The sequence below is a fragment of the Camarhynchus parvulus genome, chromosome 9, assembly GCF_901933205.1.
Source record: "Camarhynchus parvulus chromosome 9, STF_HiC, whole genome shotgun sequence".
Taxonomy (NCBI): domain Eukaryota; kingdom Metazoa; phylum Chordata; class Aves; order Passeriformes; family Thraupidae; genus Camarhynchus; species Camarhynchus parvulus.
The window spans coordinates 1,050,081-1,076,715 of NC_044579.1; the positions used below are offsets into that span (position 1 = coordinate 1,050,081).

Consider the following 26,635-nt stretch of genomic DNA (forward strand, 5'->3'; position numbering starts at 1 on the left):
CTTAGCTGGTTTTCAGATGTAAAACAGGCCAGTGCTGTTACCTTCCAGGCATCCTTTTGTTAATTTGATGGAATTTTGGGTTGGAGAATGAACTTTATTTGCATGTAGATAGTAAATTACCTGTTAGGAGCTAAGTGTTAATTACATTATTTATTTGAATGTAGATAGTGACCTGTCTGTGTGCTAGGTAGAACTAGCTGGTAATTTTAGAAAATAATTTGTGTTCAGTTGGCCAACACTGCATTGTAAAGGAACATTCCCATTTTGTTTAGTTTGAAAAGAAGTTGGCCTAAAGGAGAAGGACAAAACACTGCCATCCACACCTTACTGCCCACGTGGTGGCAGGATCCACCTGGGAAGTGTTCCAGAATCATCATTATCCTTAAAAAGTTTCCGAAGTTCAGTGGTGTTTTATGAATCAGTTTGTGTTTGTTAAGGATTGCTAAGCGTTGCTTTGGCCTTGAATAAATTTCCAGGGTTTATAAGGATTTAAGAGACTTCCACGAGAGGGTGCAGCAGTTCAACAAAATCCCATCTAAACCAGATGAGCCTGTCCCCACTGTGGGCATATTTTGACTAATTTAATGTATTAATTTGGGTATTTACATCAAGTTTCAAATCGGATGGGTGCTTCAGCAAATCAGTTCCATGTCCCAGTGTGTCCCTCCAGTCTGGTACTTTTTGGTGTCCAGTGTTACCTGGTCTCAGTCTATCCCTGATTCCCTGCAAATGCTCACTACATGCATTTTAAAAATAAAGTGTAGGAATTTTTTAAAATATTATTGTTTTAGTTTGGAAACATCGTTAATTTCCCCCTCAGACTGGTCCAGCTGCAGAAGGAAACTCCATCTAGGAGGCTGAGTTCTGGAGAAACTGCGGACCTGAGTGTGAGTGATAGAACAGAAAGAGAAAAAAGCTCTGTGCCAAATAACTTCTTGTTCCATGAGATAGTCAGGAGTGACCCAGCTCTCTGGTGCTGCTGTGCTGACATCCTGAAAGCACAGAGGTGGTGTCTGCTCATGGCCAAGGGTCAGGGTCCATTCCTCTGCCTGGGCCACTAAAATACCTCTGCAGAAATGATTAACTCCTGACAAATTTGCAGGAAAAGGACCCACCTTGGAAACATGTGTTCCCTGTCCAAATTCATTTATCCTAATCACTTCCTGAGATAAGATTATTTGATAGTGACATAACCAGAGGTGTGGTGATACCCATGTATAATACATGACAGATAAATGCTGTTTTCACCAGACTTGATGTTCAGTAGGAGAAACAGCATGCTGTGCTTTCAAAACTTTTAATCACTAGTACAAGATGTTAAAAGATTGAGAATTTGAGACCAAAGAAATTACTTTGGTTACTGCCAGCTGCAAATGTAAAAGTTGGGTCTGAATTCAAACGGTTTCATTGATTAATTGGAACCACTCTAGTTTTGGGACTTTTCTTTTGAGCAGTGTAAAAAAGGAAAATATGAGGTTTACTAAAAAATCCCCAACACCCAGTGAATATGTAACCAGCAAGACAATTTTTGTTTCAAAGACTAGCACCACCTTCTTCCATTGACCTGCTCTAGATTATCATGTATAAACAGATAAGGTCTGGAGATTAATAGAATGAATGAACAGAGCGAAATGAATTAATAGAAATTCATTAAAAATGAATTTAATGAATAGAGAATTTCATCTTGACATGTTTTGATTGTGACATTTCTGCCTTCCTTGTCTTGAGGACCGACCAGAGCAGGGTGAGCCCAGTAGGTGTCAGTCCAGCCAAGGCTTCCTGAGTACAGCTGTGAATGAACTCTGCTGCCCTCCTGCCCCTTCCTTCCCATCAGTGAAACCTGGCTGGCATCATTTCCCATCACAGAGACACAGCCAGCACATCACAGCTTCCCTTGTCCCTCCTGTTAACTTTTAATTAATGTCCCTCCTGTTAACTTTGAATTAACGTCTGCATTGTTGACCTTTCCTTTCCCTGGGTGCTCTCCTCCCCTGGCCGGCTGGCAAAGGGTAGAGCTTGGGGTGGTGTTTGCAGGGGATTAGTGTTTGCCATCAAGCATTGGGATGGAAAAGCACAAGTGCAGGCACTGGGAGCTGCCCTGAGGAGAAGAATTTGGGAGCTCCACATGACCCAGCCTGGCTCAGAACCTTCCCTGCCCCATGGCCTGGGCTGAGCCCCAGCGTGGGCAGCAGGGATGGGGAAATTCTGCCCCACTCAGGTGAGACCCCACCTGCAGAGCTGCCCCCAGATCTGGGGAACAACATCAGGAAGACGTGGAGCTGCTGGAGAGAGGCCAGAGGAGGCCAAGGAGATGCTCTGGGGGCTGGAGCCCCTCTGGAGCCAGGCTTGGAGAGCTGGGGGTGCTCACCTGAAGAGGAGAAGCTCCAGGGAGAGCTCAGAGCCCCTGCAGGGCCTGAAGGGGCAGCTGTGGCTGCCCCTGGATCCCTGGCAGTGCCCAAGGCCAGGTTGGACATTGGGGCTGGGAGCACCTGGGGCAGTGGGAGGTGTCCCTGCCATGGCTGGGGTGGGAATGAGGTGAGATTTGAGGTCTTTGCCACCCAAACCATTCTATGATCCCTTTGTTAGTTGTCAGCACGGTGCTCTTTGTTGCCTTGTGTGAAACACTGGAAAGGACAATGAACTTTCCTGTGCTGGGATGTGTTCTAGGAAGTGAAGAATGTTCATTGTGCAAGAGTTGAGGTGGAAAAGGAGTTCTGTCATTAGAAAAAAATGTGTTGGAGCCTGAGAGCTTTGTTGTTTTATCACAAACATTTAAGTCAGATGTTTCCCCTCTTTTCATCAGCGAATCCAAGTGTGCATACTGATGATCCTGTATTTGCAAGTCAGAGTTGTAAATTGCTGTATTCAGCTGGGGCCGTTTACCATCTGAAAGAAATAATTAAAGCTTTCTTTCTCTTGCTTAAGATTTAAACATGTATTTAAAGATGAGATCATGCTTTTGTGGTGGTCAGAGTTTCTTTCTATATTTGTGTGGGGTGGCCTCAGAAATGGGTGTCCGAGGCTCTGGTGTGCTGTTTTCTTTAATTATATATTTGTTTGGGGAAAGATGGTTATTCCAGCCTCTGTCTTTGCCTGGCTCCATCCTCCCAGCCCCAGTGCAGCGGGAGCTGTGCCCATCCCAGTGTGCAGATCAGCCATATGTGCCTCTTATTTATAGCTCATGCGTGAAGGGAGCTATTCCAAAGTAGTAATTTCTGTTCTGGTGGTGGCACATAAATACAAGTGTGTGTGAGCAGCTCCTTCTCCCTGAACGAGGATGTGACACATCCCAATCACCCTGCTCGGGAACGCTCCAGTCCAGACAGACTGGGAGGCTCTGTCTGATGCTTCAGACACTCAAGAGCTCAATTAATTTATAGATGATAATTTGTTTTCAGCTCCTGCAGATACACATGCCACCTTTACTCAGCCTCTCTTGAGTCATTCTGTCTCGCTGCATTGAAGAGGGACTATTTACAAGGACATTGTGGGACAGGACAAGGGGGAATGGCTTCAAACTGACAAAGAGTAGGTTTAGATTGGATAGAATTCTGCCCTCTGAGGGTGGGGAGGCCCTGGCATGGAGAAGCTGTGGCTGCCCCATCCCTGGAAGTCCAAGGCCAGGTTGGATGGGGCTTGGAGCAGCCTGGGACAGTGGAAGGTGGGACTGGATGGTCTTTAAGGTCCTTCCCAACCCCAGAAAGTCTGTGATTCTATGGAGCTCCATTTCTGTAATTTGTTGGGGAAATGGCATGTCTTACCTGCACTCTAAATGCAGCTGTGCAATATTTTCCAACTGTGCTGTACAGTTTGTGCCACCTTAAAACAAGTTTCCTTCCAGCTGCCTTTGTTTTCTGTGTGTGTAATTTCATAAAGTCACTGGGCACAAGGAATGAAAGACTGGCTTTAGAAAGAAAACAAGAACACGAGTTGTGGGAGGGAGCCCAGAGTGATTTGGGATGGAAGGACCTTAAAGCTCATCTTGATCCAGCCCCTGCCCTGGGCAGGGACACCTTCCAAAGGTCAGGTTGCTCCAAGCCCCGTCCAACCTGGCCTTGGACGTTTCCAGGGAGTCACAGACTCTCCGGGCAGATGATACAATAGGTGTCATCAACACCAGCGTTGCATTCTGAAGTTATTGCCTCCTTTCTAAGTTATCTTATCTGGCCGTTACTAGCGCTGTGGATGCATCGGCTGTGGCTGGTGTCCGTGTGAGCGGCTGGCCGTGCCCCGCTGGGGTTTCTCCGGGAGCAGGCAGTGATTCAGCAGGGAAGCATGCCAGGCCGGCACGGACAGCTGAACCGGCCGTGCTCCCGCACACGTACAGCCAGACGGTGACAGCACGGGCACGGCTGGGACACGGGGAGGCTGGCTGCTCTTAACCAATCCCACCTATAAAACAATGTAAACAAACAAGAGCTGCCTCCAGTGCGTTATCACAGCGCGGCTTGGGTTGGGAAGAGACCTTAAAACCAGTCTCGTTCCACCTCCCTGCCATGGGCAGGGACACCTTCCGTAGACCAGGTTGCTCCAAGCCGCGTCCAGCCTGGCCTTGAGCACTTTCCGGGCTGGGGCAGGCATAGCCTCTCCGGGAAACCTGTTCCACTCCACGCTCGCTTTTCCGGAGTGTGTCACCGGCCGGAGCAGAGCCCCGATCGGGGCAGCGCCGTGCCAGGGGCTGCGTGTGGGTAGCACCGAGTGAGTCAGGCTGACTTTGTTCCGGGACGGGCTCCCTGTTTGTCTCTTACTCGTTAATTAGCGCGGCTGGAGAGCTCGGCGGCGCGGGGAGGCTCAGAGTGCCGTGCTCGCCTTCCGTGAGGACGGTGTGTTCCTCCGTGCTGCGTGACTGGAGCGCCCGGGCTGACACGGCTCGTTCCCGGCGCGGTCCCGGCCCGTCCCCGGCTCGCGTGCGAGCCCCACGCACGCAGCGCCGTGCTCGGGGACATCGCTCCCTCCCCGCCGGCCCGAAACGAAACGCTCGGTGCGTGATAAATGAAACGCGAAGGGGCCTCTCGTCCTATCGCTCTCGGGAACGGCCTCGGGCGGCGCTTTCGGTTCTGGCCGCTGACACCGGCGCGGGGCGCGCTGCAGCCTGGCCGGCGCCGCTGGGGGACCGGCCCCAGGGCGGGGAACCGGCCCTGCCCGCCCGCGCTCCGCCCCGGCCGCGCTGCCCTCGCGGCTCCTTGGCAGCGCTATTTAAACGGGCGCACAGCGAGCCGCGGGAGCCGGGCGAGGCAGGGGGGGATGTGCGGGCACACGCGGCTCTCGGTGCGGACACGGCGGTGCTGACCCCGCGTCTCACGTGTGCGGACACGGCGGTGCTGACCCCGCACCGGCCGCGGGCACGGTGTCCCGGCACCGGCCGCCGCCTTTATTGCAGCTCCCCCCACCTGAAAAGTGATTTCGCTGTGGAGTTATCGTGGATTTGGGTCAGAAGGCGGGAGCAGCGCCGAGGGAGCCCGCGCCGGTAGGTCCCAGCTGCGCCGGGCTGGCTGCCCGGCAGCTCGGCCGTGCTCAGGTTCTGTGTCTGGGCTCCGCGTCCGTTGTTGGTTGTTGCAGCGTGTCTGACCGGCGGAGCGGCTTTCTGTGCACAGAGGTGCGGCTCGCGTGCGATGGCGAGCGCCCGGGGAGCGAAGCCCCGGCGAGAGAGCGGCGGCTGCGGGAGCATCGCTGCGGGAGCGCTCCCGCTGCTGCTGCGGCAGAGCTGAGCCTCGTCCTTCCTGCCGCTTTATTTTTAGAGCCGTTGGGGGATCCGGCTCTGCTCACTGAGGCGCTTCTGTAAAAATAGCAGCCAAACTTAAATGCTCGTCGAGCGAGGAATACGAATGTTGAAATGGCAGCAAAGGTGTGGCTGAAGGAGATCAGAAGTCACTTGCTCAGCACCTTGGCGCTGCAGGGATCCTTGAGCCCTGGCGGATCCTCTCGCTCCTCGCCAGGGCAGGGAGACCTGGGCTGCAACTACGGGAACGTCTCATTCTCTCCGGAGTCGAGAATTTTTAAACCTTTGGAGTTACCTGAAGGTGCCTTTGGTGGTTTGGAGGAATTGCCTGGTGTCTGTGGAAGAATGACAGATACGCCGATGACTTTGGGCTTAACTGCCAAACAGATATACCAGTTGCTTTAAATTTAATCTAAAAATGGGAAAACTGGAGAGGCACAACTTTTTTTTCTTTTTCCTGGCAATTCTGACGTGCTGTTTCCCAGAGAAATGGAAAAGCCTTCTAAATGAATGTTCCAAAATACCGAAGGCTCAATGAGAAATTTTCCAGGGCAAATCATCAGTAGTAAGAGATTATTGCCAAATTTTCTCTGGTGTTTTGGATTTTGTTTTGAAGTGAGGAGTAACTTTGCTCGGAATGCATTTATCCAGGAAGTAATCCTTAATGTGCTCCACTCTGAGCATTGAGCATGCATGCGAGATTGAAGAAGGTTTAATTAAATGTAATCAAATATTACAGGATTCCTGATTAAAAGGCGTAGCACTTGCTTTTGGTGACGTGCGAGACACAGTGCTTATTTGTGCTTTAAAATAATACAATTCTGCAGCTTGCAAGCAATGCCTTTCTCGGTTCCTGAGTAACCATCACCCTTCTGTTTGCTTCCCTGCCCAGTTTTAATTCCTGGTGCCCAGCGTGGCGAGAGGAGCTGGTGTGTCACGGCGGGTGCCACAGGGCGGGGACAGGGCAGGGACGGGCTGGGAGCGATCCCGGGAGCCCGGCAGGGACGGGCAGTGAGCTCTGAGATCCCGGGAGCCCGGCAGGGACGGGCAGTGAGCTCTGAGATCCCGGGAGCCCGGCAGGGACGGGCAGTGAGCTCTGAGATCCGGGAGGCCGGGCAGGCTCTGCCATCCCGGGGCCCGGCAGGGACGGGCAGTGAGCTCTGCCATCCCGGGAGCCCGGCAGGGACGGGCAGTGAGCTCTGCCATCCCGGGAGCCCGGCAGGGACGGGCAGTGAGCTCTGCGATCCCGGGAGCCCGGCAGGGACGGGCAGTGAGCTCTGCGATCCCGGGAGCCCGGCAGGGACGGGCAGTGAGCTCTGCCATCCCGGGAGCCCGGCAGGGACGGGCAGTGATCTCTGCGATCCCGGGAGCCCGGCAGGGACGGGCAGTGAGCTCTGCCATCCCGGCACCCAGGCAGGGTGGCACGGTGCCGTCCGTGGGAAGTTGGCCGTGGCTCTCCGCAGCCAGCGGTTCGGTTCCGCCGGGCCGTGGGAGGTGACACGAGGGAGGACACATGCCAGTGGAACGGGAACGTGTAGGTTTGCTCCTCCGGTGGGAGAGGAAATGGTGCAGGAATGTCTGAAATGCGGGGGGGGACGTGTCTCATGCTGCTCAGGTCTGTGTGTGAGGGAGGCACAGGAATCAGCGCTGTCGTGTTCTCTTTTGTGGGATAGAACGAACCCAAGCGCTCCCGTTTGTTGAACATCCTGACAGGGAGGAGGCGTCGGACCATCCCCCTTTCCTGCCCACCCTCGGGGGATTGCGTGTGCGTGCCGGAGTGTCTCAGAGCCTGCATGTGCGGGGAGAGGAGGAGTGTGGGTTTGCGATTAATTAGCCTGAGTTTAGCTGTTTTCATGCTTTACGTGCCTAAGGGCTACCCGCAGTCACAGCGAGGGGAGGAGTTTGCTGTTGCTGGCTCAAAATCCTCTCCAGGGGTGATCTTGTTCGTGTCAACCATGAGCAATTAGAGAGATTAACTGTCTTGTTTTCCTTTCTGCCCTAGGTTGGTTCCTGGGAGGCTCTGGGACGTTTGAAAGTGATTTGGAGAGAGCAAAGTCTGTGTCCGATGGACACCGAGCCGCAGCCGGCGTGCGTGGTGCCCCAGGCTCCCTGCCCAGCCATGAAGTGCTCTCCTTCAGAGGACTTTTCTCCCCAGGTGAGGCTGCCTGAAAAGATCCCCCCGGTGAAGCCTTGCTTCAAGAAGAAGCAGCAAGTGCAGAAGAGACTGGACACGCAAACTCTGCGGGCTCTGCGGCCCATCTTCACCAGCCTGCTGGGAGCTGGGGCCTTGGACAGGGTCTTTGTGCCCCGAGGCCAGCGGGGTGGCCATGCTGATTTATGTGAACCTGCTGTGAAAAAGACTCTGGACCTCGGTACCTCTTGCCCTCAGACAGAAAATAATGTGACTGTGCTGATGCCAGCAGCTCCAGATGTGCAGGGTCAGCTGCCAGGAGCTCGTCCTTCCCCCGGGCATCCTGAGCAGGACGTGCAGTCGGGAGAGCAAGGTTTCTCCCCAGAAACTCCTGGAACTGCTGCTGATAATGGTAATGAATCATTCCAGGATCATCCTTTGCACCCAAGTGCTGGTGATGGTGCAGCTTGTCCTTTGTTCCCTGACAAGGTTCTGGAAAGCTACACATCTGGCTTACTCCAGGAGAACAGCTGTCCAATGCAATACAACTTGACCCCAAGCAATAAATTCAGTGCTGGGATATTCCAGGACAAAAGTGAAGAAGCTTCCCTTGACCTGGTGTTTGAGCTCTTGAACCAGCTGCAGTATCACACCCACCAGGAGGACGGGATTGAAATCTGTGTGGATTTTCTCCAGGGCACTTGTGTTTATGGCAGTGATTGTCCCAAGCATCACACAGTGCTACCCTATCACTGGCAGGTGAGGAGGACAGCAACCCAGAGGTGGCAAAGTGTGACCAACGATTCCCAGGAGCACCTGGAGAGGCTTTACTGCAACCCTGACAATGACAAGATCAAAGTCAAGTATCGGTAGGTAACTGAATTTACTCCCTTGCTGGGAAGGGTGCAGAAATATAACAGAATGTGCCTTTTTTTTCCCCTGGTACTGTATCCAAGCATGTTATAAACTCTGGCATGATGTTTCTTGATTGATATCCAACAAGTTTAACTGGACAAAAAATTTTTGTACACTTGTAAAATTGTTATTTAGCATCTGGAATGTGTTCTTTGAAGCTGGACGACTTGGAGTGTGTGAAATAAGAAAACTTCAGCTCTGTAGGAATTCAGAGACTGTTGTGGAATGCTGTGCTTGTTCTTGGCGTTCCTAATTAGTGTTTCCTCTGTGTTGGACAAAGTGGCAGCATGAAAGCCTTGGCAGCGCTGGGGACAGGGATGACAGAGCAGTTGCTGTGTGTCACTGTGAGCACAGGCTGGCCGTGCACTCCCAGCACAGCCTGCATCCTTCCATCCCCAACAGGGTCCTTGGGAAGGGTCACATCGCTGTCAGGAAATGGGGGTGTTCCAGCTCATTCCCTGGGAGCAGCCTGAGCCACACGCTCAGAAATGCTGATCACCTCCGCTGTTACAGCAGTTATTGAAGTTATTGTTTTCTCTGTACAGAGCTTGTTTATTGACTCATTTTCTAAAATTAGCCAACAGCTGTTAGGTTGATGTGGTTGTGTGACCTGTGTGGGCTCCTGCACCCCCAGAGCTAAAACTTCTTCAGCTTCTCCCCTGCAGGTTGCAGTGTGAGGAGCAGTGGGGAACAGTGATGTTTGCAGGGTCCAGTTAGTGCAGGCTGCAGACTGGTTTGGTTTTTTTTGGAGGAAGTGTGTGGTGCACGTTGTGGTAGGGCAGATAAGAGAGGAGAAGTTAGCCAGGCTGGCACAACTCTAGTTCAAAGTGACATTTCTGGAGTGAAAACTCCACACTGCCTTTGCCACCTGAATCCGTGGGGGCTCTGTTCACTGCCTCTTCTTCCTTTCAGTTCCTGAAGGAAGGATATCCCTGCTTTCTCAATATTTTATTTTCATTTATTAAGCTGAGATTTTACATTTGGCATCAGACCAAATCTAGTGCTTAAAGTCAGCGTGAGTCTTTACTTTCACTTAATTTGACATTGGATTAGACACTGAATTCAGCCTTTGTCATAGACTCAGACTGGTTTGGGTTGGAAGGGACCTTAAAGATCACACAGTGCCACTCCTGCCATGGGCACCTCCCACTGTCCCAGGTGCTCCCAGCCCCAGTGTCCATCCCTGGGCACTGCCAGGGATCCAGGGGCAGCCACAGCTGCTCTGGGCACCCTGTGCCAGGGCCTTTTTAGTGATGGCAATATCACAATATGGATGCCCCACACTGAAAATGAAATCGGATATGTAGTAGGGAACAACTACATTTTATAGAATTGTCTTGAAGAAATGTGCCAGTCTTTAATAAAAATTGAAAAATCTTCTAAGTGCATAGCAGATAAAATTTGCTGTATTTTACAACAGAGGAACTTCTATTTCCCAAGTGTTAGAAATGATTTCTGAAAACAAAGCAGCACAGCCAGAGACATGCCCATTAAATGATTTAACTTTGAATTCTGTGTAAATGAGCAAATGGTTTTCTTTTAGAAGTTGTGTCACCGAATCCATCAATGCACATGAGCTCTGTGTCCTAAAGGATGGACTTGGGAATGATTAATGGGAAAGGACACGGTGCTTGGTCATGGCTTAGTCACCCCGGGCTGGGAGGCTGCTGTGCAGTGACATCTCCCTGCCCTGGGTGTGCAGGTGCCAGCCTGCTGGGGCTGGTGGCACATGCATTTCTGCCTGTGTGATCCAGCTGGGGACAGCTGTGTGCCAGGGACAGGACATTCCCTGAGCGTGAGGGAAGGGACAGGAGCAGCCTGGGCTGGGCACAGCCGGGTGGGACACTGCCCTCGGAGCCTGGGACACAGACCTGGCCTTGCTGGCCTGAGTGGGTTCTGCCAAACTGCAGATTCACACTGGCTGTTGGGGAGAAATTCCTCCTTGGAGGGTGGGCAGGCCCTGGCACAGGTGCCCAGGGAAGGTGTGACTGTCCCTGGATCCCTGGCAGTGTCCCAGGCCAGGCTGGAGCAGCCTGGGACAGTGGAAGGGGTCCCTGCCATGGCAGGGGTGGAATCAGCTGATCTTTAACATCCCTTCCAACCTTGGAAGAGCTACATGGCTGGGTATGTGTCAGTGAGACCTTTGGAGTGAAGCTCTATTTAAGACCAGAGCTTCTGGTTTCAAGCTTTGAGTCTGATCCTCCTTGGATCTTTGGCTTGCCAAGGTTTAAGCCAGGTTCTAAGCCAGGTTTTGAGGCGGGAGGTCAATGTTTTAGTGTGCATCATCACCAGCTGCTTCTTATGCAACATCACCTTGTGAGGAGCACCTGGCAAGGTGTGGGGAGCCCCAGGTCCCTGGCGGTCACTCAGGCTGGTGGCAGTGTCCCTGTGCCCAGTGTCCCCGAGCTGTGTCCCCTGGCAGTGGCAGCCCGAGCCGTGCCCGTGCCCCGCCAGCGCCGCGTCCCATGGTTCCAGCATTATTTGTTAAAGCCATTAATCTGCCGTGGTCAGACGGGCTTTGCAGGCCTGTCTGCTCCCTGGCAGCCGGAGGAAACGCCTGCTCAGCACTCTGCCTGCCCTGTTTGTGCTGCTCCGTGTCCCACAGCGCTGGGGTGTGGTGAGTGGGGATTGCAATGATCCTGGCACCGGCGCTGCCCCCAGGGAGCTGGGCCCTTCCACTAAGTGTTGGCCATCAGCTCAATTAGGGAATGAGCTCTAAATTAGGGTGTTCTTCAAGGAGCTATTTATATAAACCTTCCTTCCTCTTAATTATTGGGATGAGTAATGATGGAGATAAGTTATTGAGATGAGTAATGTAAAATACACATTAAGTTGTTGCCTCTCACCTAAGGGAATGTGATCTCAGAGGAGTGGTAAACCTTGTTTAGTTACTTTGTAATGCAACTCCTTCAGCTGCTTCTTGCAGTTTGGCCTCAAACTAGTATCATAAATTACTTATGTGTTTTTTTTGTATTCTTGAGTCTGCCAAGTATGTCGAGCCACATACCAAGCTATCTAAACAAACGGGGGAACATCAACTTAAGCAGGTTAAAGTACTTAGAAGCACTCAGTTTTCTTCATGGATGTGAGGAGAGGCCCTGGGAGAAGTTCCAGCTTTCAGCAAAGAAAGAGAGCAGTGCCAAGTGCTGCTTTCCAGCAGGAGATGCCCACGTTGGGATATTTTAAGATGCTCTTTGCTAAGAGGAAATACTTGGCTGAGGAGCTGAGCAGGTTTCCCCACACTCACACACCTGTCCCATCATGCACACATTGCTTTTCAAAACAAGCAGCAGCATTAGAGATTACAGCAAGATTTGTTTAAAACAACTCTGCAGTTCCTGACCCATCAGTTCCCCCTGCTTTGGCTGAAAATTTCCACTTTTCCTCTTGGCACAAAGGGCTCCCAACTCGCCTGACACGGCAGCTTCTTGCTGTTGCTTTGATTTCTTTCTTTTTCTTTCTTTTTCCCGTAATTTCTGTAAGTTTATGGGATGGCTCCTTGTAGCTGGGAGGGAGGCCAGAATGGAATGGCTGCAGTGGAGGGAAAGCAGGTGGCTCTGCAGTGGGACGTGTCCTGCTGGGAGCTGTTCTCCCTGTGCTCTTGGGGGAAGTCAGGAAATGACAGCACAGGAGGAAACACGAGCTGTCCTGGGAAGGGTCAGCTCGGGTATCAGCAGGAATGTTTCCTGGATAGGGTGGCCAGGCACAGGAAGGGTCTGTCCAGGGAGGTTTGGAGTGCCCATCCCTGGAGGTGTCCCAGGAATGATGAACGTGGCGCTCAGTGCTCTGGGCTGGGCTGGACTCGGTGTTCTTGGAGGGCTTTTCCAACCTCAGTGATTCCATGACTCTGTAAATACAGAGTGTTCCACTGCAGTTATCAGGGGCATGTGAAGGGACTGGGAAGGAGAGGCATGGACACAACAAAATGTACAGGAAACTGGTTTTCCTTCATTCCTCTGTGTGTGGGATGGCTGCTCCTCTGGTGCTGACAGAATGTGCCTGACGTGTTAAAATCATACAGAGCACAGTGGAGGCATTTCAGGATGGAATCATGGAATCACAGTGTGCTTTGGCTCGGAAAAGACCTGAAAGCCCATCCAGTGCCACCCCTGCCATGGCAGGGACAGCTTCACCATGGGTGGGACAGAGCCCCAGCCTCTGGGGCAGCAGCTGCTGTTTGGGGAGTTCTGCAGGTCGCTGGGCCATCAAACAGTTAAATTTCAGAAGTTTTCCGTGTGATCCACCCAGTGCCACAGCGTGTGAGATAAGGCATGTGTTAGTGATAACAGGGAGACGGGAAACCAGCTGAGAGTCCCTGTGTCGGAGTTTGGGGGAGGTTCTTGGCTATACCCTCTGAGTGGCTGGGAGCTGCTTTTCATTCCTTTCCAGCAGGAATGCAAGGCAGAGAGCCTCGAATGAAACTCCTGGGAAGTGCTTTTGGAAGTGTTTGCCTTGCGCTGTGTGGGTTTCTCTTTGCTGCACTTCGCAGCACCATTTCCATATGAAATGGAACTAATTGGCTCGGAGCTGTACAAAGGCAGGGAGGCCCTGAGCATGAGGAGCCGGCAATCACGGCTATCCCTGCTCTTGTTTCCTGTCAATAAACAGATTGCACTTTGGGGAACAGCTGTCACCTGGCTGAGGTCAGGCTGTCCTGGTGACAAAGCAGCTCCTCCTGACACTGAGATCGGGGCTTGCTCTCAGGAGCTGCTCCCAGGTGAGGCAGCAGGCTCGGTGCTGTGACAGCACTGCCCTGCCAGGACCCAGCGACACAAAGGGGCTGTGACAATGCTGTGCTCCGCAGGAGCAGTGATCGGGAGGATCCTTCCTGCTGGGTGCTCCGAGTTGTTGAATCAGGAGGGATTTGAGCTGAGTAATAATTGGGAATCTGATTCCTGTAGTCACGTGTACACAGGAGCGGTTTCTCTGGGGAAGTTGGTTTTGGAAGGTGTGATGGGGAGCATTCATTTTCAGAAAAAGCCTGGAATGACAGGACAAGGGGAATGAATTTCCACTGCCAGAAGGCAGAGATAGGTGGGATGCTGGAAAGGAATTCCTCCCTGGGAGGGTGCCCAGAGCAGCTGTGGCTGCTCCTGTGTCCCTGGCAGTGCCCAAGGCCAGGCTGGAGCAGCCTGGGACAGTGGAAAGTGTCCCTGCCTGTGGCACTGGGTGGGCTTTAGGGTCCCTGCCTGTAGCAGCTCTGCAGCCACTCAGAGCTGTGCTTATGCTCCTCTAAAACAAATAGTTTAGGTTGGAAAGGACCCTTAAAGGTCATTGAATCCCACCCCTGCCAGGAGCATCTTCTACTGATTTAGCAAGGAAACAAACAAAGCAATCCCTCCCAAACACATCCACATCCTGAGCCCCTGGAGCACAGCAAGCACAGGACACTTTGTGCTGCCCTGCAAACAGCTGGGGTTGGAATTAGGAAATAGGGTGCCTGTGCAACCCTTGGGAGAGGGGGATGTGTTCAACATCCTCATTGCTGTGGAGTTTGAGAACTTACCCGTGCCTACACCCCAGCCCTCCTGACCCAGGACCTCATGTTCAGGAGTGGGTTCCTGGGAAGAACAAACAACTTCTGGTACAGCCTCTTCTCCTCCAGCAGCTCTGCAGTCCCACCCTCCAGCAGTCCTCAAGGACTTCCTGATCCACAGCTGGGGGGTTACATTATTATTATTATTATTATTATTATTATTATTATTATTATTATTATTATTATTATTATTATTATTATTATTATTATATTTTCTCTGCCAGGCGTTCATCCAAGCTGTACATGTACACACACTCATACATATGCAGGCCAGTGTGTCAGCAGTTGTTTCAGGCTCACAAGCTGCTGCCCCCCTGGCTGTGAAAATTCCAGAAGATTGCTTTTGCAAGCACCCCAGTCACCAGTTGTAAAGGCAGGGGGAAACAGTCTTTCCAGCCTTGAAAAAATAAACACAGGAAAAGCAGCAAAGTCGCTGCTTTTGGGTTCTTTGGAGGAAGAGCCTTTGAGCTGAGAGGGAAATGTCTGCAGCATCTTTCCCCAGTGTGAGGTGTCACCTCCCACGTGGCCCAGGGTCACCACAGAGAGCAGCATGACTTGATGAGAGGGCAGATGCAGTAAAATCTGAAACTCACGTGCTGCCCTGGCACTGGTGCCCCTCTCTGGGGTTTGAACTGAGAGGCCCTGATAAGATCAGGTTCACAGGGGTTGTTTGTGCTCATGCCCTGCTGCAGAGGTTCCTGTGTGCCTGGCACAGCACAGTCCTGGTTCCTGCTGTGCTCCCACTGCTGTGTTGGGAAGAGCTGCTGATGAACATCCCTCGGGAGTGTTCCCTGGCCTTTCCTCCTGCTCTGCCTTTCCATGGGAGCGCATTTGGCTCTGCTGTGTGAGCTCTGCTGTTGCTATTTCAGTACCTGTGCTTCCAAATGAAACTCTTGGTTGGGTGCCCAGCCCTGGCACAGGCTGTCTGGTGGAGCCCCATCCCTGGAGGGGTTTGACAGCCTTGGGGAGGTGGCACTTGGGGACATGGGTCAGTGGTGGCCTTGGCACTGCTGGGGATGGTTGGACCCAATGGTCTGCGGGAGCTTTTCCAATTTAACCAAATCTGCGATTTCCATGATCTTTTGAAGCCAATATCCTTTAAGTGGTGTTTGGTTTCATACAGGAATTTAAACACTCAGCCCCCCACCCAAAGCTGGGCCCATCTGTGGGAGAGTCCTTCCCCTGCAGCTTCCATCAAGTGCACCAAGGAGATAAGATCTGCTGCCTTGGTGTCACCAGAAGTGTCAGTGCCTTGCTGTGCAGTGGCTGAGCCCAGCCTGGCTCCCCCAGCCCTGAGTACAAAGCTCCTCGTGCCTCGGGGGCCCTTTGAAGCCCCTGGGGCCGCCGGGTTGTTGCTGGTGCAGGGAGGAACTGGTTGAGTCAGAGAGAGAAGCTCAGCAGTTTCAGCAGGCAGGGAGCTGGGCTCTGAGCCGTGCTGTGTCTCACAGCTGTTCTGCTGGGAGCAGCTCTCATTTCCTGCTGGGCCCTGCTGCTCGCAGCGTTTCTGTTTTTCTGAACCTGTTTGCGGTAACTGGCGCCACGTCCCCGAACTCGGAGAGGAGCTGCAAACCACACATCCTCCTGCCCGAGCACAAACTGATTTCTCTGCTCACCTCTGTGTACGTGATGGCTGGAGAATGTTTGTCCTGCTGGGGGGAAAGAGCCCGGGGGATTCACAGACTGGGCTGCAGTTCTGCAGAAGGATGGAAGGGAGAGCCCACATATCCTTGTTTTGGCTGCACCAGTCTGAAAAAATCTATCAGTGCTAAAACTTGCCAGTCAAGGAACCTGCTCAGTCCAGTGTCCTGCAGAGTTTACACCTTCTGTTATTTCTTACATTTAGGGAACAGAGAAAATGAAACTTATTAGTGGGGTCACAGTCTGCTGTTGAGAGCTCGTGGGGTTTTATTTTGAATTGTGCTGTCCTGCAGCACCAAATTTGGGTTGTGTGCCCTGTTCTTCTGAGAGTTCAACGTGCTCATTCTCGCTGTGCAAACAGTTCCACTGAACTGCTTTATTTTATAAATAGAGACCTTTATTTGGTGAGTTGGTGAGGAGAAATTCTTCAGAAATCTGTTCTCACCAGAAATCTGTTCTCACGTCTCGAGTCTCTGTGGGACCTTTAACAAGGGCACTTAGTGCCAGGACAAGGGGAAGGCTTTAAACTGCCTGAGGGCTGGGATGGATGGGATATTGGGAAGGAATTGTTCCCTGGGAGGGTGGGCAGGCCCTGGCACAGCTGTGGCTGCCCCTGGATCCCTGGCAGTGCCCAAGACCAGCTTGGGCATTGGGGCTGGAGCAGCTGGGACAGTGGGAGGTGTCCCAGGGGTGGCACTGGATGAGATTTAGGCTCCCTCCAACCCAAACCATTTTGAGATTCTACACCTCAGACAGCTGCTGGGTTTGAGGTTTTGTCCCTCTGTGCTGAAAACCACATGTTTAATGGCATACAAAAGGTGAGAATTGTCTGTTTCTCCCGTTTTGCCCAGGGGCCAGGAGTGCTGGGTGGATCTGAACCTTATGAAGTTTTATGAAAGCGCAGAGTTCGACCAAATGCGGCGCCTGTCCACAGCCTCCTGCCCCAGCTCCAGCTCCAACTGCTACACGGTGTGGAAGTACTTCTGCAGGGACCACTTTGGCTGGAGAGAGTACTCCGAGGTATGGCCCTCCCCAGTCCTGCTGCTGGGCTGCAGCACACACTGCCACATCCATGCTCAGCCTGGTTCCTCTGCAGACACTCAGGGAGGGCATTTGGGGACCCTGTGAGGATGAGGAGGCAGTGTTGAACTGAGAAAGCAGTGGAGGGACAGCTCTGCTGGCCTGGGTTGTGGTTCTGTGATCCTGTGACTTGAATGACCCTGAAAGCATCAGAGACATCAGGGCTGGCCAGACTGTCCCTCTGGGGAGCAAACCAGCTTGTGGCAGTACCAAGGAAGCCCTTCTGGAGCCTGATTTGGTGTTATGGCAGTGGGACAGCTTCTGCAGCCTTCAGAACAGCACCTCCACTTACCTTGGCAGCTTTTAATTGACTGCCCTGTCCCCAGAGCTCTGCTGAGGCAGGACATGCACTGCCCAAGCTGTGTGGTGCAGCCCCTGGGCTGATGTCTGGAGTGAAACCTCATCAGTGCTGGCAGTCCCAGAAATAACTCCTGAGTGTAGGAACTGCAGAGAGTTGGGCAGAAATACCACAAATAACACTGTGAGGGTGTTTGAGCTGCGAGGAGAGCTGGGTTTGTGCAGTGTGGAACAGGAATATGAATTTTGGATCATGTGGTTTCTCATGTGTGCATTTCCCTTCCCTGTTTTCCCCTCCTTTCTCCTCCCTTTCTCTCCCATTTCTCCCTGGTTTTCCCTCATTTTCTCCCCTATTTTCCCCTGTTTTTTCCCCGGTTTTCCCCTGTTTTCTTCCCATTTTTCCCCCGTTTTTCCCCTGTGTTCCCCCCCCCTTTTTTCCCCCATTTCCCCCCCCCCTTCCCCCCTGTTTTTCCCCCCATTTTCCCCCCATTTCCGCCCTGTTTTCCCCCCCATTTCCCCTGCAGCCCGTGGTGAGGCTGATTGAGGAGGCGAGCTGTCGCGGGCTGCTCGAGGTGCGCTTCATCACCTGGCACAACCAGTACATCCTCAACATCAAGGATGGCTTCCAGCAGAACTCCTGCTTCGCAGGATCAGGGAGGTGCGCTCCGCCTGCTGCGCCCCTTCATGCATTCCAAAATGATCTGCAGTAAAACCTGCTGCCCTCCATGCCCTTCCTGCAGTAGGTATCCCAAAAACTGAGCCATTCCCACTGCCCTTCCTGCAGTATCCCCAAACTGAGCCATTCCCACTGCCCTTCCTGCAGCAGGTATCCCCGAATTGGGCCATTCCCACTGCTCTCCACATGGAGCTGGATGGGGAAGTTGTGTTCCTGGGCTGTGACAGGGAGCAGGCACTGTTGGGTGGGAAATGAGAACGAGAACTCAAAATCTGGGTCATGCTGGCAGCTCCTCCTGCAACTTTCCAAAGGAACATTTATCTGAGGAACTCCTTGTTTAAATGTGTAATGTGTAATGTACCTTGTGGATGTTGGAATGTCAGGTTTGCCCAATTCCTGTCCATTTTCCAGCGTCCTGGGCTGTGGGAGGTGTCCCTGCCATGGCAGGAGGTGGCTCTGGTGGGGTTGGAGGTCCTGCGAGCCCAAACCATCCCGTGTTGGTTCAGTGGGAGCACTGGGTGTGCTCACAGAGCCCTCACCCCTCTGGGGTTTGGTCACAGCCTCAGCACACATGGGCTGGGAGGTGTTTTTAGATTGAGGGTTTTTTAGATTGAGGGTTGTTTAGATTGAAGGTTTTACAGGAAGGAAACCCCAGGTTATCAGAGAGAAACTGGAGGGTGCCAGTAAAACACCAGTAGACTTGCTGGTTTGAGCAGTGCTGCTTCTCATCCTAATGAAAAATGAGGATTTCAGGGCTCCTATTTTACCACTGCTAAAATTATGCAATTCCCAACTAATTCCCAGCTAAGTTTGTTGGACCTTGAGGGCTCTGCACTCGTGAGGGATTGACCAGAACTGTGCCAGCTACCAAACCTACAGGCTAAAATCTGAGATTCTGTTCTGCACCAAACTTCATTCTGATTTTATTTATCCAAAGACCTTGTAAAGCTCACTTAAAATCATGGGTTCTTGGCAAGAACAAGAGTATTTTAAATTTTGATGGGATCTCTCCTTCAGGAGACAGTGTTGCCTCCACTTCCCACATGATGCTACCTGAGATTTGTTCTTTCCCTCACCTCCCACGTGCTTAAATCTGTTCTAGAATTGGAAAAGAATCCTTGAATAGGAATGAAAAATGTTGACTTCTTAATGGTTTCCCCTGTAGAATAAATAACATAAATATTTTACACCAGTCAGAAGAACTGAACAAAGTACACCAAAGGATTGCAGGATTTTTATTGGATTTGATTCTTCCTCATTAATCCATGATTTACTGGCAATCTCTGCTTGCTCTTCCAGTCCAGTGTGAGTGAGGCCCTACAGGAATATTTCTTTTTACCCATTTGCCCATCAAAGAGGAAAACCAAATTAAAAACAAATGCCCACTTTGGTATTTGATTGCTATTTTATTAGCAATTTGTAGAACAAGTTTCTGGGTTTCTGCTCAGCTGTTAACAACCAGTGAGAAGAACTTGGAGTTGAGTCAAATCCATGCAAATGAAGGGAATCCTGGCCTTGGCCTGGAGCAGGAGGGAACAGCCAGAGAACACTCAGACAGTGTTTCTGCCCTGAAAAGTGGGAGGGCTGTCACAGCTTTCCATGTGTTGATTTAAAAATAGACCTTTTTCCACTAAACTTCCCCTCCCAACGCTTTTCCTTGGGTTTGGTTTGGTTTCTGGCCATCTGTGGGGTTTGGAGAGCAGCTCCACCCTGGGCTGGCAGCAGCCAGTGCCGCTCTCCTGCTGCCTGCCCCGGGGCACTGAAGGGTTGGCAGCTCTTCCCAGAGAAATGCTTTGGGAAAATCCTCCTTGGTGGACTTTGGAGCTGGCCCCACGTGTTGCTGCAGCTGCAGGAGCTGTGCTGGTGTGAGGCAGGGCCCTGCAGGTGCCACATGGTCCCAATGTTCCCCTTGGCACAGGAGGGAGAGTTACTCAGCTGAGTAAGGGCTGCGCACTCAGGTGGGATCAGGGGAACATGAACCACCAAGGGCACTTCTCTCAGTTCAGCAGCTCCCAGAGTGTGAGGATTGCACAGAGCTGCAGGGGGTAGGAGCAGGGTCCTGCTGGTCTCCTTCGCTGGGTTTTCCAAGGGTTTTTTCCTGGCATCCATGGGGTTTCTTGGCCACAGCTCCTTCCCTCAGCCCTGCCTGTTCTCCAGGCAGCATTCCCAGAGGAGGGGTAGGAAAATAACCATCTGCAAATGCAAATCCACCTCTGGCTGTGTAAGTGGCAATAAGAATCTTCCTGTTTGGGAAGGGGCCTTAAACCCCATCCAGTGGCACCCCTGCCACAGGCAGACACTTCCCACTGTCCCAGGGTGCTCCAAGCCCTGTCCAACGTGGCCTTGGACTCTGCCATGGTTATCAGAGGCTTTCCAGCCCCGCTGGGGGTGACTGGAGGCTGCTGAGGGTGTGTGAGCACAACCTTTGTCCCTCCCCAGGACCCTGGGTGGCAGCTCTGCCGTGCCCTCGCCGTGCCCCGACCCCGCCGCCGCACACGACCTGTCCCCAGCTGCTGTCACCTCTCCCAGCTTCTACCCCGAGACCTGGATTGGAATGGATCCAGCTCAGGACTTCATCCAAGTGCCTGTTCTGAAGGAAGACAAAAGCTACAGAACCATTTACAACCTGTTCCACAAGACTGTGCCAGAGACCAAATACAAGATTTTGAAAATCCTGCGAGTGCAGAACCAGTTCCTTTGGGAGAAGTATAAAAGGTAAGAGAATTGCAGTTCTTTAATAATGGATATTCCTAGAGGAGGAATTTTATAAAGAGGGATTTGCATCTCCTCTCACAGCTGAGCTCTCTCAGAGGGTGATACCGTGATGAGACCTGCAGCGAACGCTCACCTTCATTCCCACTTTGTGTTCCAGGAAAAAGGAGTACATGTCCAAGAAGATGTCAGGGCTGGACAGGATCATGAACGAGCGGCACCTGTTCCACGGCACGTCCCAGGACGTGGTGGACGGGATCTGCAAGCACAACTTCGACCCACGGGTCTGTGGCAAGCACGCCACCATGTTCGGCCAGGGCAGCTACTTTGCCAGGAAGGCCAGCTACTCCCACAACTTCTCCAAGCGCTCCCCCAAGGGCGTGCACTTCATGTTCCTGGCCAAGGTGCTCACGGGCAGGTACACGGTGGGCAACCACACCATGAGGAGGCCACCGCCCATGGAGCCCGGCAGCATCACCAGCGACCTGTACGACTCCTGCGTGGACAATTACTTCGAGCCCCAGATCTTTGTCATCTTCAACGATGACCAGAGCTACCCCTACTTCATCATCCAGTATGAGGAGGTCAGCAGCACCGTCTCCATCTGAGGGCCTGTGCTCTCCCTGTCACAAACATCTCCATTTGTGTGGGGGACGTAAAATCTGGACACTTCCTAACTGGTGGAATGACTTGGAAGGAAGGTCACTGAGGTGACCAACTGTGCACTTGCTGGTTGATTCCCTATGTGGAAATTGTACATATTTTTCCATTGTTTATAGTTGAAAATCTGTGCCTTTTGTTATAAAACACTGTTTATTTATGTTAGTAAATATTCATGTTTCAGAATGTGTCTGTGGGTGTCATTTCAGTGGCGTTCTGTGCCTGTCACATCCTGATCTCTCAGCATTTCAGCATGGCCATTTCTAGGGACTCACAACCACATTTCATCCCAAGGATATTAAATCACACATTCCCCCAGCCACTACTTTTTATTATCATATATCAGAGACTGGGGGAGAGATCACAAAACTACCCCCTCCTCATACTTTGCATTATTGAACAGGACAACACAAATAGATCATTTTCTAAAATCAAGGAAAATCAGGAAGAGAACAGCATGGTCTGGGGGAGGGTTAAAACCTGGGACGGCTGCCCAGCAGGAGCAGGGACACACAGTCTGTCACTTGTTGGTGTCCCTGCCTGTGCAGGGGCTGGTGCAGGATGGGCTCCAAGGTCCCTCCCCTCCCAAAGCACTCTGTAATTTTCACCTCCAGGCCTGTGGTTTGGATGTACCTGAGGTGCCCTGTCCTCACTGGGACCTTTTCCAGGAATTGTGTGTCCGTGTGAAGGCTCCTGCAGCAGCCCAGGTGTGGCTGGGAGGCCTCGCTGCCCTCCAGGGAGCTCCCATGGGACTCAGGGGATGGGGAGGGACCCTCAGGCTCTGTGCTGGGCTGTCCCCAAACCCAGCTATGCCTTGTGACAGCCTGCTCCAGTCGGCTTCCTGGGGCCTCAGGGAAACCTGCTTTGCCATGGGAGAGAATTCCCTGCTCCCACCAGCACCGAGTGCTGCTCGCTCTCCTCCAGGTCTCTCCTGCTTGCCTGGGACCAGCTGCAGGTGAGCAGAAGGGGAGGCACCACCAGCTGGATCCAGTGACCCCAATCTGGGGAGCTCCCACGGGAGGTGGAGACACGGGCACGGGGGTGGGAGCTCCCAGCAGGGATGGGCAGCGTGGAGTTGCTCCTGACCACGGCTCACAGCCCACGGGATGGCTGCAGGAAGGTACCGGGGCCAGGGAGGGCTGGGGGTGCCTCAGGAGAGTGGGGTCACCACCGGGCTGGAGGTGTCCAAGCTGTGGCACTGGGGGGTCTGCACTGGGGCTGTGGTGGCCCCAGAATGGAGATTTTGGGTTGACTTCAGAGCCAAAGCCTTGGAATGAGCGTTGCTGTTCTGTGGGGTTGTGTTGAGTTGTTCCTCGCTCGAGGCTGGGCCTGGCATGAGCAGGATGGGAGTGGGAGGTGAGGCAGCTGCTCCCCCCGGCTGGGGACTCTCTCCTCTCCCACGTCCCACGGGCAGGAAGTCAGCAGTGCTTTTCCTTGGATGTTGTAATGGGGTTTTGCTTTTCTGCTCCTTCTCCTCAGCAGCCCCGTGCCTGGGGACACTCCCTGGGAGGATCTGCCCCAACCTTCCCTTCCCGTCCCACCTTCCCTGGCGCTGTGGGATGGGGCGGGAGGCGCCGCTGACAATGCACTGAAAATATTTATGGTGTTTCCTTGCCAACGTGCTGAGTGTCTGAGCCACCCTGCAGGGCTGAGCCCACGGCGGCTCTGCCTCGGCGACACGGCCTGGGGTCCCTTCTGGGCCGCCTGAACCTGGCCCGGCATGGTGCCGGGGATGGGACTGGGCACGGCAGGGCCGCAGCCGTGTCCCCGTGTCACTGTCGCCGGTGTCACCGGTGACACACCTTTGGGCAAGGCCGGCGCTGCGAAAAGCCCATCGGGGACCTGGTGGCCCTGAGGGGGTGGCACCGGTGGTGACCTGGCCGAGAGGGACCGGCTGGGCTGGCTGGGCCACAAGCAGTGCTTCTGTTCCTGTAGCGGGGTGTGGGGTACCCCAGGAGCCTGGGATGGTGTGGGGTGTGGGGTACCCCGGTGACTGCCTGGGGACCCTGCACGTGGGCACTGCCAGCTCGGGAGGCACAGCCGGGCAGTGCGGCGGTGCCAGTGGAGGGCGAGGTCGGTCAGTGCTGCGGCCAGTGCCGCCTGGGATGTGTCAGGAAACAGCCTGTTCTGGACGGCGGGATAAAGGTGCCCCAGAGGCCGGGAGGAAGGAACAGCCTGAGCAGGAGCTGATTTGGGAGCTGGGCAGAAGGGCAGGAGCTATTCCTGGAGCAGCCTCTCCAGTGTCAGCAGCCCGGAGGTGCTCAGGAGCAGCCAGACCGTGCCCCCTGCCCACAGGGCACCAACAGGAACAGCCAGACCGTGCCCCCTGCCCACAGGGCACCAACGGGAACAGCCAGACCGTGCCCCTGCCCACAGGGCACCAATGCTGCTCCCGGGGCAGCCACCCTGGCCAGGGCACCCACAGTGCTCTGCCCTGCCTGGGGTTTGTTCTGGTGATTCTGGGGCTGTCCGGCTGCGGGATTTCACCAGAGAATGACCCTGGAGTGGGAAATGTTCCTGTGCCCTCCTCGCAGGTGCCGAGGCTGCTGGGCAGTGCTCTGTGGGGCTCTCTGGGGAAGTGGCTCCAAGGAAGGGGCAGGCAGTGGGGCTGGTGGGGGGAAAGGTTCCTGGGGAGGTGTCCTGGGAGTGAAGGAGCCTTGGGAGGTGTCTGAACCAACGTCCTGCTCAAAGCAGGGTCAGCTCTGAGGTCACACCGGGTCCTTCAGGGCTGCATTGAGCCTGCCCAGCTCCTGCACAGCCCCCAAGCACAGCAATGTCCCTGTGAGGGGTGAGAACCCCTTGAATGCAGGATTGTGGTGACCCAGGATGACACACCCCAGCTCCTGGGCTGCAGCCTGGGTATGTGGCCTCCAGGCTTGGGGCAGGGGCTGTGGGACAGGAGCTGGAGATGAGTTATGGGACCATAAATGGGTGCAGTGAGAGGTTTCTTGGGAGCGGGATGCCAGGGCTGGGTGCCTCTCCCAGGACTTCCATGGCATTTCTGTGGCTCTCCCATAGCTTACCAGAGTTTTCCCTGGGAAAAAAATGCCTTTGCTTTCTGCTGGGAGAAGCGGAGTGAGACAAGGCTGTGCTGCCTCGGAGTCACAGCAGGGTGGGCACAGCCTGGCCCTGGCTTTCCTTCTGCTGGAGGGGAATTTGGTCCCTCATGAGGGGCTGAGTCATGGGCGGCACAGAGCACAGCACACCAGAGCCTCGTGATCCCAGCACCAAGCCCCTGCCCAGCCTGGGGGCGGGGATCTTTTTATTTGTAGTTTTTGATGTGCAAATCTGAGGTACTCACACAGGAGTGAGAACTGAGGGGTGGACACAGGGAGCATCTCTGGCTGCCCCTGGGGCTCCTCCATCCCCACCGTGTCATCCCCATCCAACCATCGCAGCGCATCCTCGGCATTTATATTTATTTTTCTCTTATGGCTACAAAGTCTGTTTTTATGAGAATAATTTCCCACAGACCCAACAACAAATGTCAGGTTGACCTAAGGGTTGTTGTTGCCTCAATTTTCTTCGGGCTCCCTCTCGTCCAACCAGCCGGGTACAAGTTGTCTCATGCGTAATTAGCCCGTGATAAATCATCTCCTGCCTTCTCCCCGTGCACGAGGAGCACATTCCCATGTGCTGATCCACGCTGGGGTTTGTTTGTCTGTGCGCTCTGTGCACTCCCTGTACCTCTGCAGCTCAGCAGGGCCGGCCTCGCCCAGCCCTGTGCAGCTGCACGGGGCAGGATCCATCCAGAGCCTGGGCTGCAGCTGCTCTGGGATGGGCTCAGCCTGGGGGAGATCACCCAGAGAGCCTGGGGCTGCCCCTGCGCCCCTGCCAGCGCCCAGGGCCGGGCTGGAGGGGGCTCGGAGCAGCCTGGGACACTGGAAGGGGTCCCCAATGGCAGGGGTGGAATGGGATGGGATTTAAGATCCCTCCCAACCCAAACCATTCCGTGGTTCTGTGACCCATGGCAGAGGATGGATCTGCTGCCCAGCTCATGGCCCAGGCTGGAGCCTGAGCCCCTCTGTTAGTCCATCCCCAATGGTGGGGCAGTTCCTGCCTGTTCCCACCTCAGCTCTCCTCCAGGGCAGGTTGCCCCGAAGCCCTGTCCAGCCTGGCCTGCTCGTGCTGCTCCCCCAGGCCGGGTGTTCATTGAGAGCCACCCCAAACCCCCTCAGCCGGGTCACAGGAAGGACAGGACAGGGAAGTGCTGCAGTAAATACCACTATGGAATCAGATTGCTGTTTGTTTCCCATGAACTCGGTGTTTGCACAGGCAGAGCAAAGGGCTCTGCCTTTCACTCGGATGCAGCTCCGAGGCCAAGGCACCCACTGATGCCTCTTCCAGATAATCTCAGCTGGGATCTGCTGAGCTCGGGAGTCTCCTGCTGACAGAGATGTTCCAGGTGCTTTCTGTCTCATTCCTGCCCATTTTCCAGAGCATTAGGCATGGGAAACACATTTCAGAGCTGTCTGATAAAACCACACAAGTGTTTATAGTGCCCATATTTGTACCACATTCTGGAGGCCATTGTAGTACACAAAGAGCAATAATTACTGCAGGCAGCAAAGCAGGGAAAGGAGGAATACTGGTTTGCATTCAGGGCACCCCTTGTGTGCTGGAGCAGCCTGGAGCTGCTGTGGGGTCAGGCCAGAGGAGGCCAAGGAGATGCTCTGGGGACTGGAGCCAGGCTGGCAGAGCTGGGGGTGCTCACCTGGAGAGGAGAAGCTCCAGGGAGAGCTCAGAGCTCTGCCAGGGCCTGAAGGGCTCCAGGAGAGCTGCAGAGGGACTGGGGACAAGGCATGGAGGGACAGGACACTGGCTGCTCCTCCCGGCGCTGCCCGCGTCCTGCCGCTCTCCTGCAGCCTCCCGAGGGGCTGCAGCACAGCTGGGCAGCTCCAGTGGCTCGTTTGTCACTGATAAGGCTGCGATAACGCCGCCGAGAGCAGCACGGGATGTACAAACGCTGCCAGGGTTTGTTCTCTCCCGACCTCTGCACGGCTCGGGCTGGCCCAAACCTCAGCACGGGCGGTCACTCCAGAGCCCCGGGGAACACAGCTCAGACTGGGCTCCTCCGAGTGTGCCAGGCAGGGGCAGGGAACGTGGTGGGGCACCGAGGAGACTGGGACACCCACCGTGGTGCCTCTGAAACCCTCATCATCTCCCATGCCAGGATGTGAGCAGGGAAAAGGCAGGATTCATCTCCCTGACTCTCAGGGATGTGAGCAGGGAAAAGGCAGGATTCATCTCCCTGACTCTCAGGGATGCAAG

The 26,635-nt window shown here is 53.8% G+C and overlaps 1 protein-coding gene across 1 annotated transcript; it reads left to right on the forward strand.

Moving 5' to 3' along the window:
• Nucleotides 1-7,506: 7,506 nt before the first annotated feature.
• Nucleotides 7,507-21,540, forward strand: TIPARP (TCDD inducible poly(ADP-ribose) polymerase). Its single transcript, XM_030954318.1, is given in 6 exon segments — nt 7,507-7,533; nt 7,722-8,719; nt 16,791-16,959; nt 17,841-18,055; nt 20,432-20,707; nt 20,865-21,540. Coding segments are annotated over 6 exon segments (2,127 nt in total). The 5' UTR covers nt 7,507-7,512; the 3' UTR covers nt 21,313-21,540.
• Nucleotides 21,541-26,635: the final 5,095 nt, after the last annotated feature.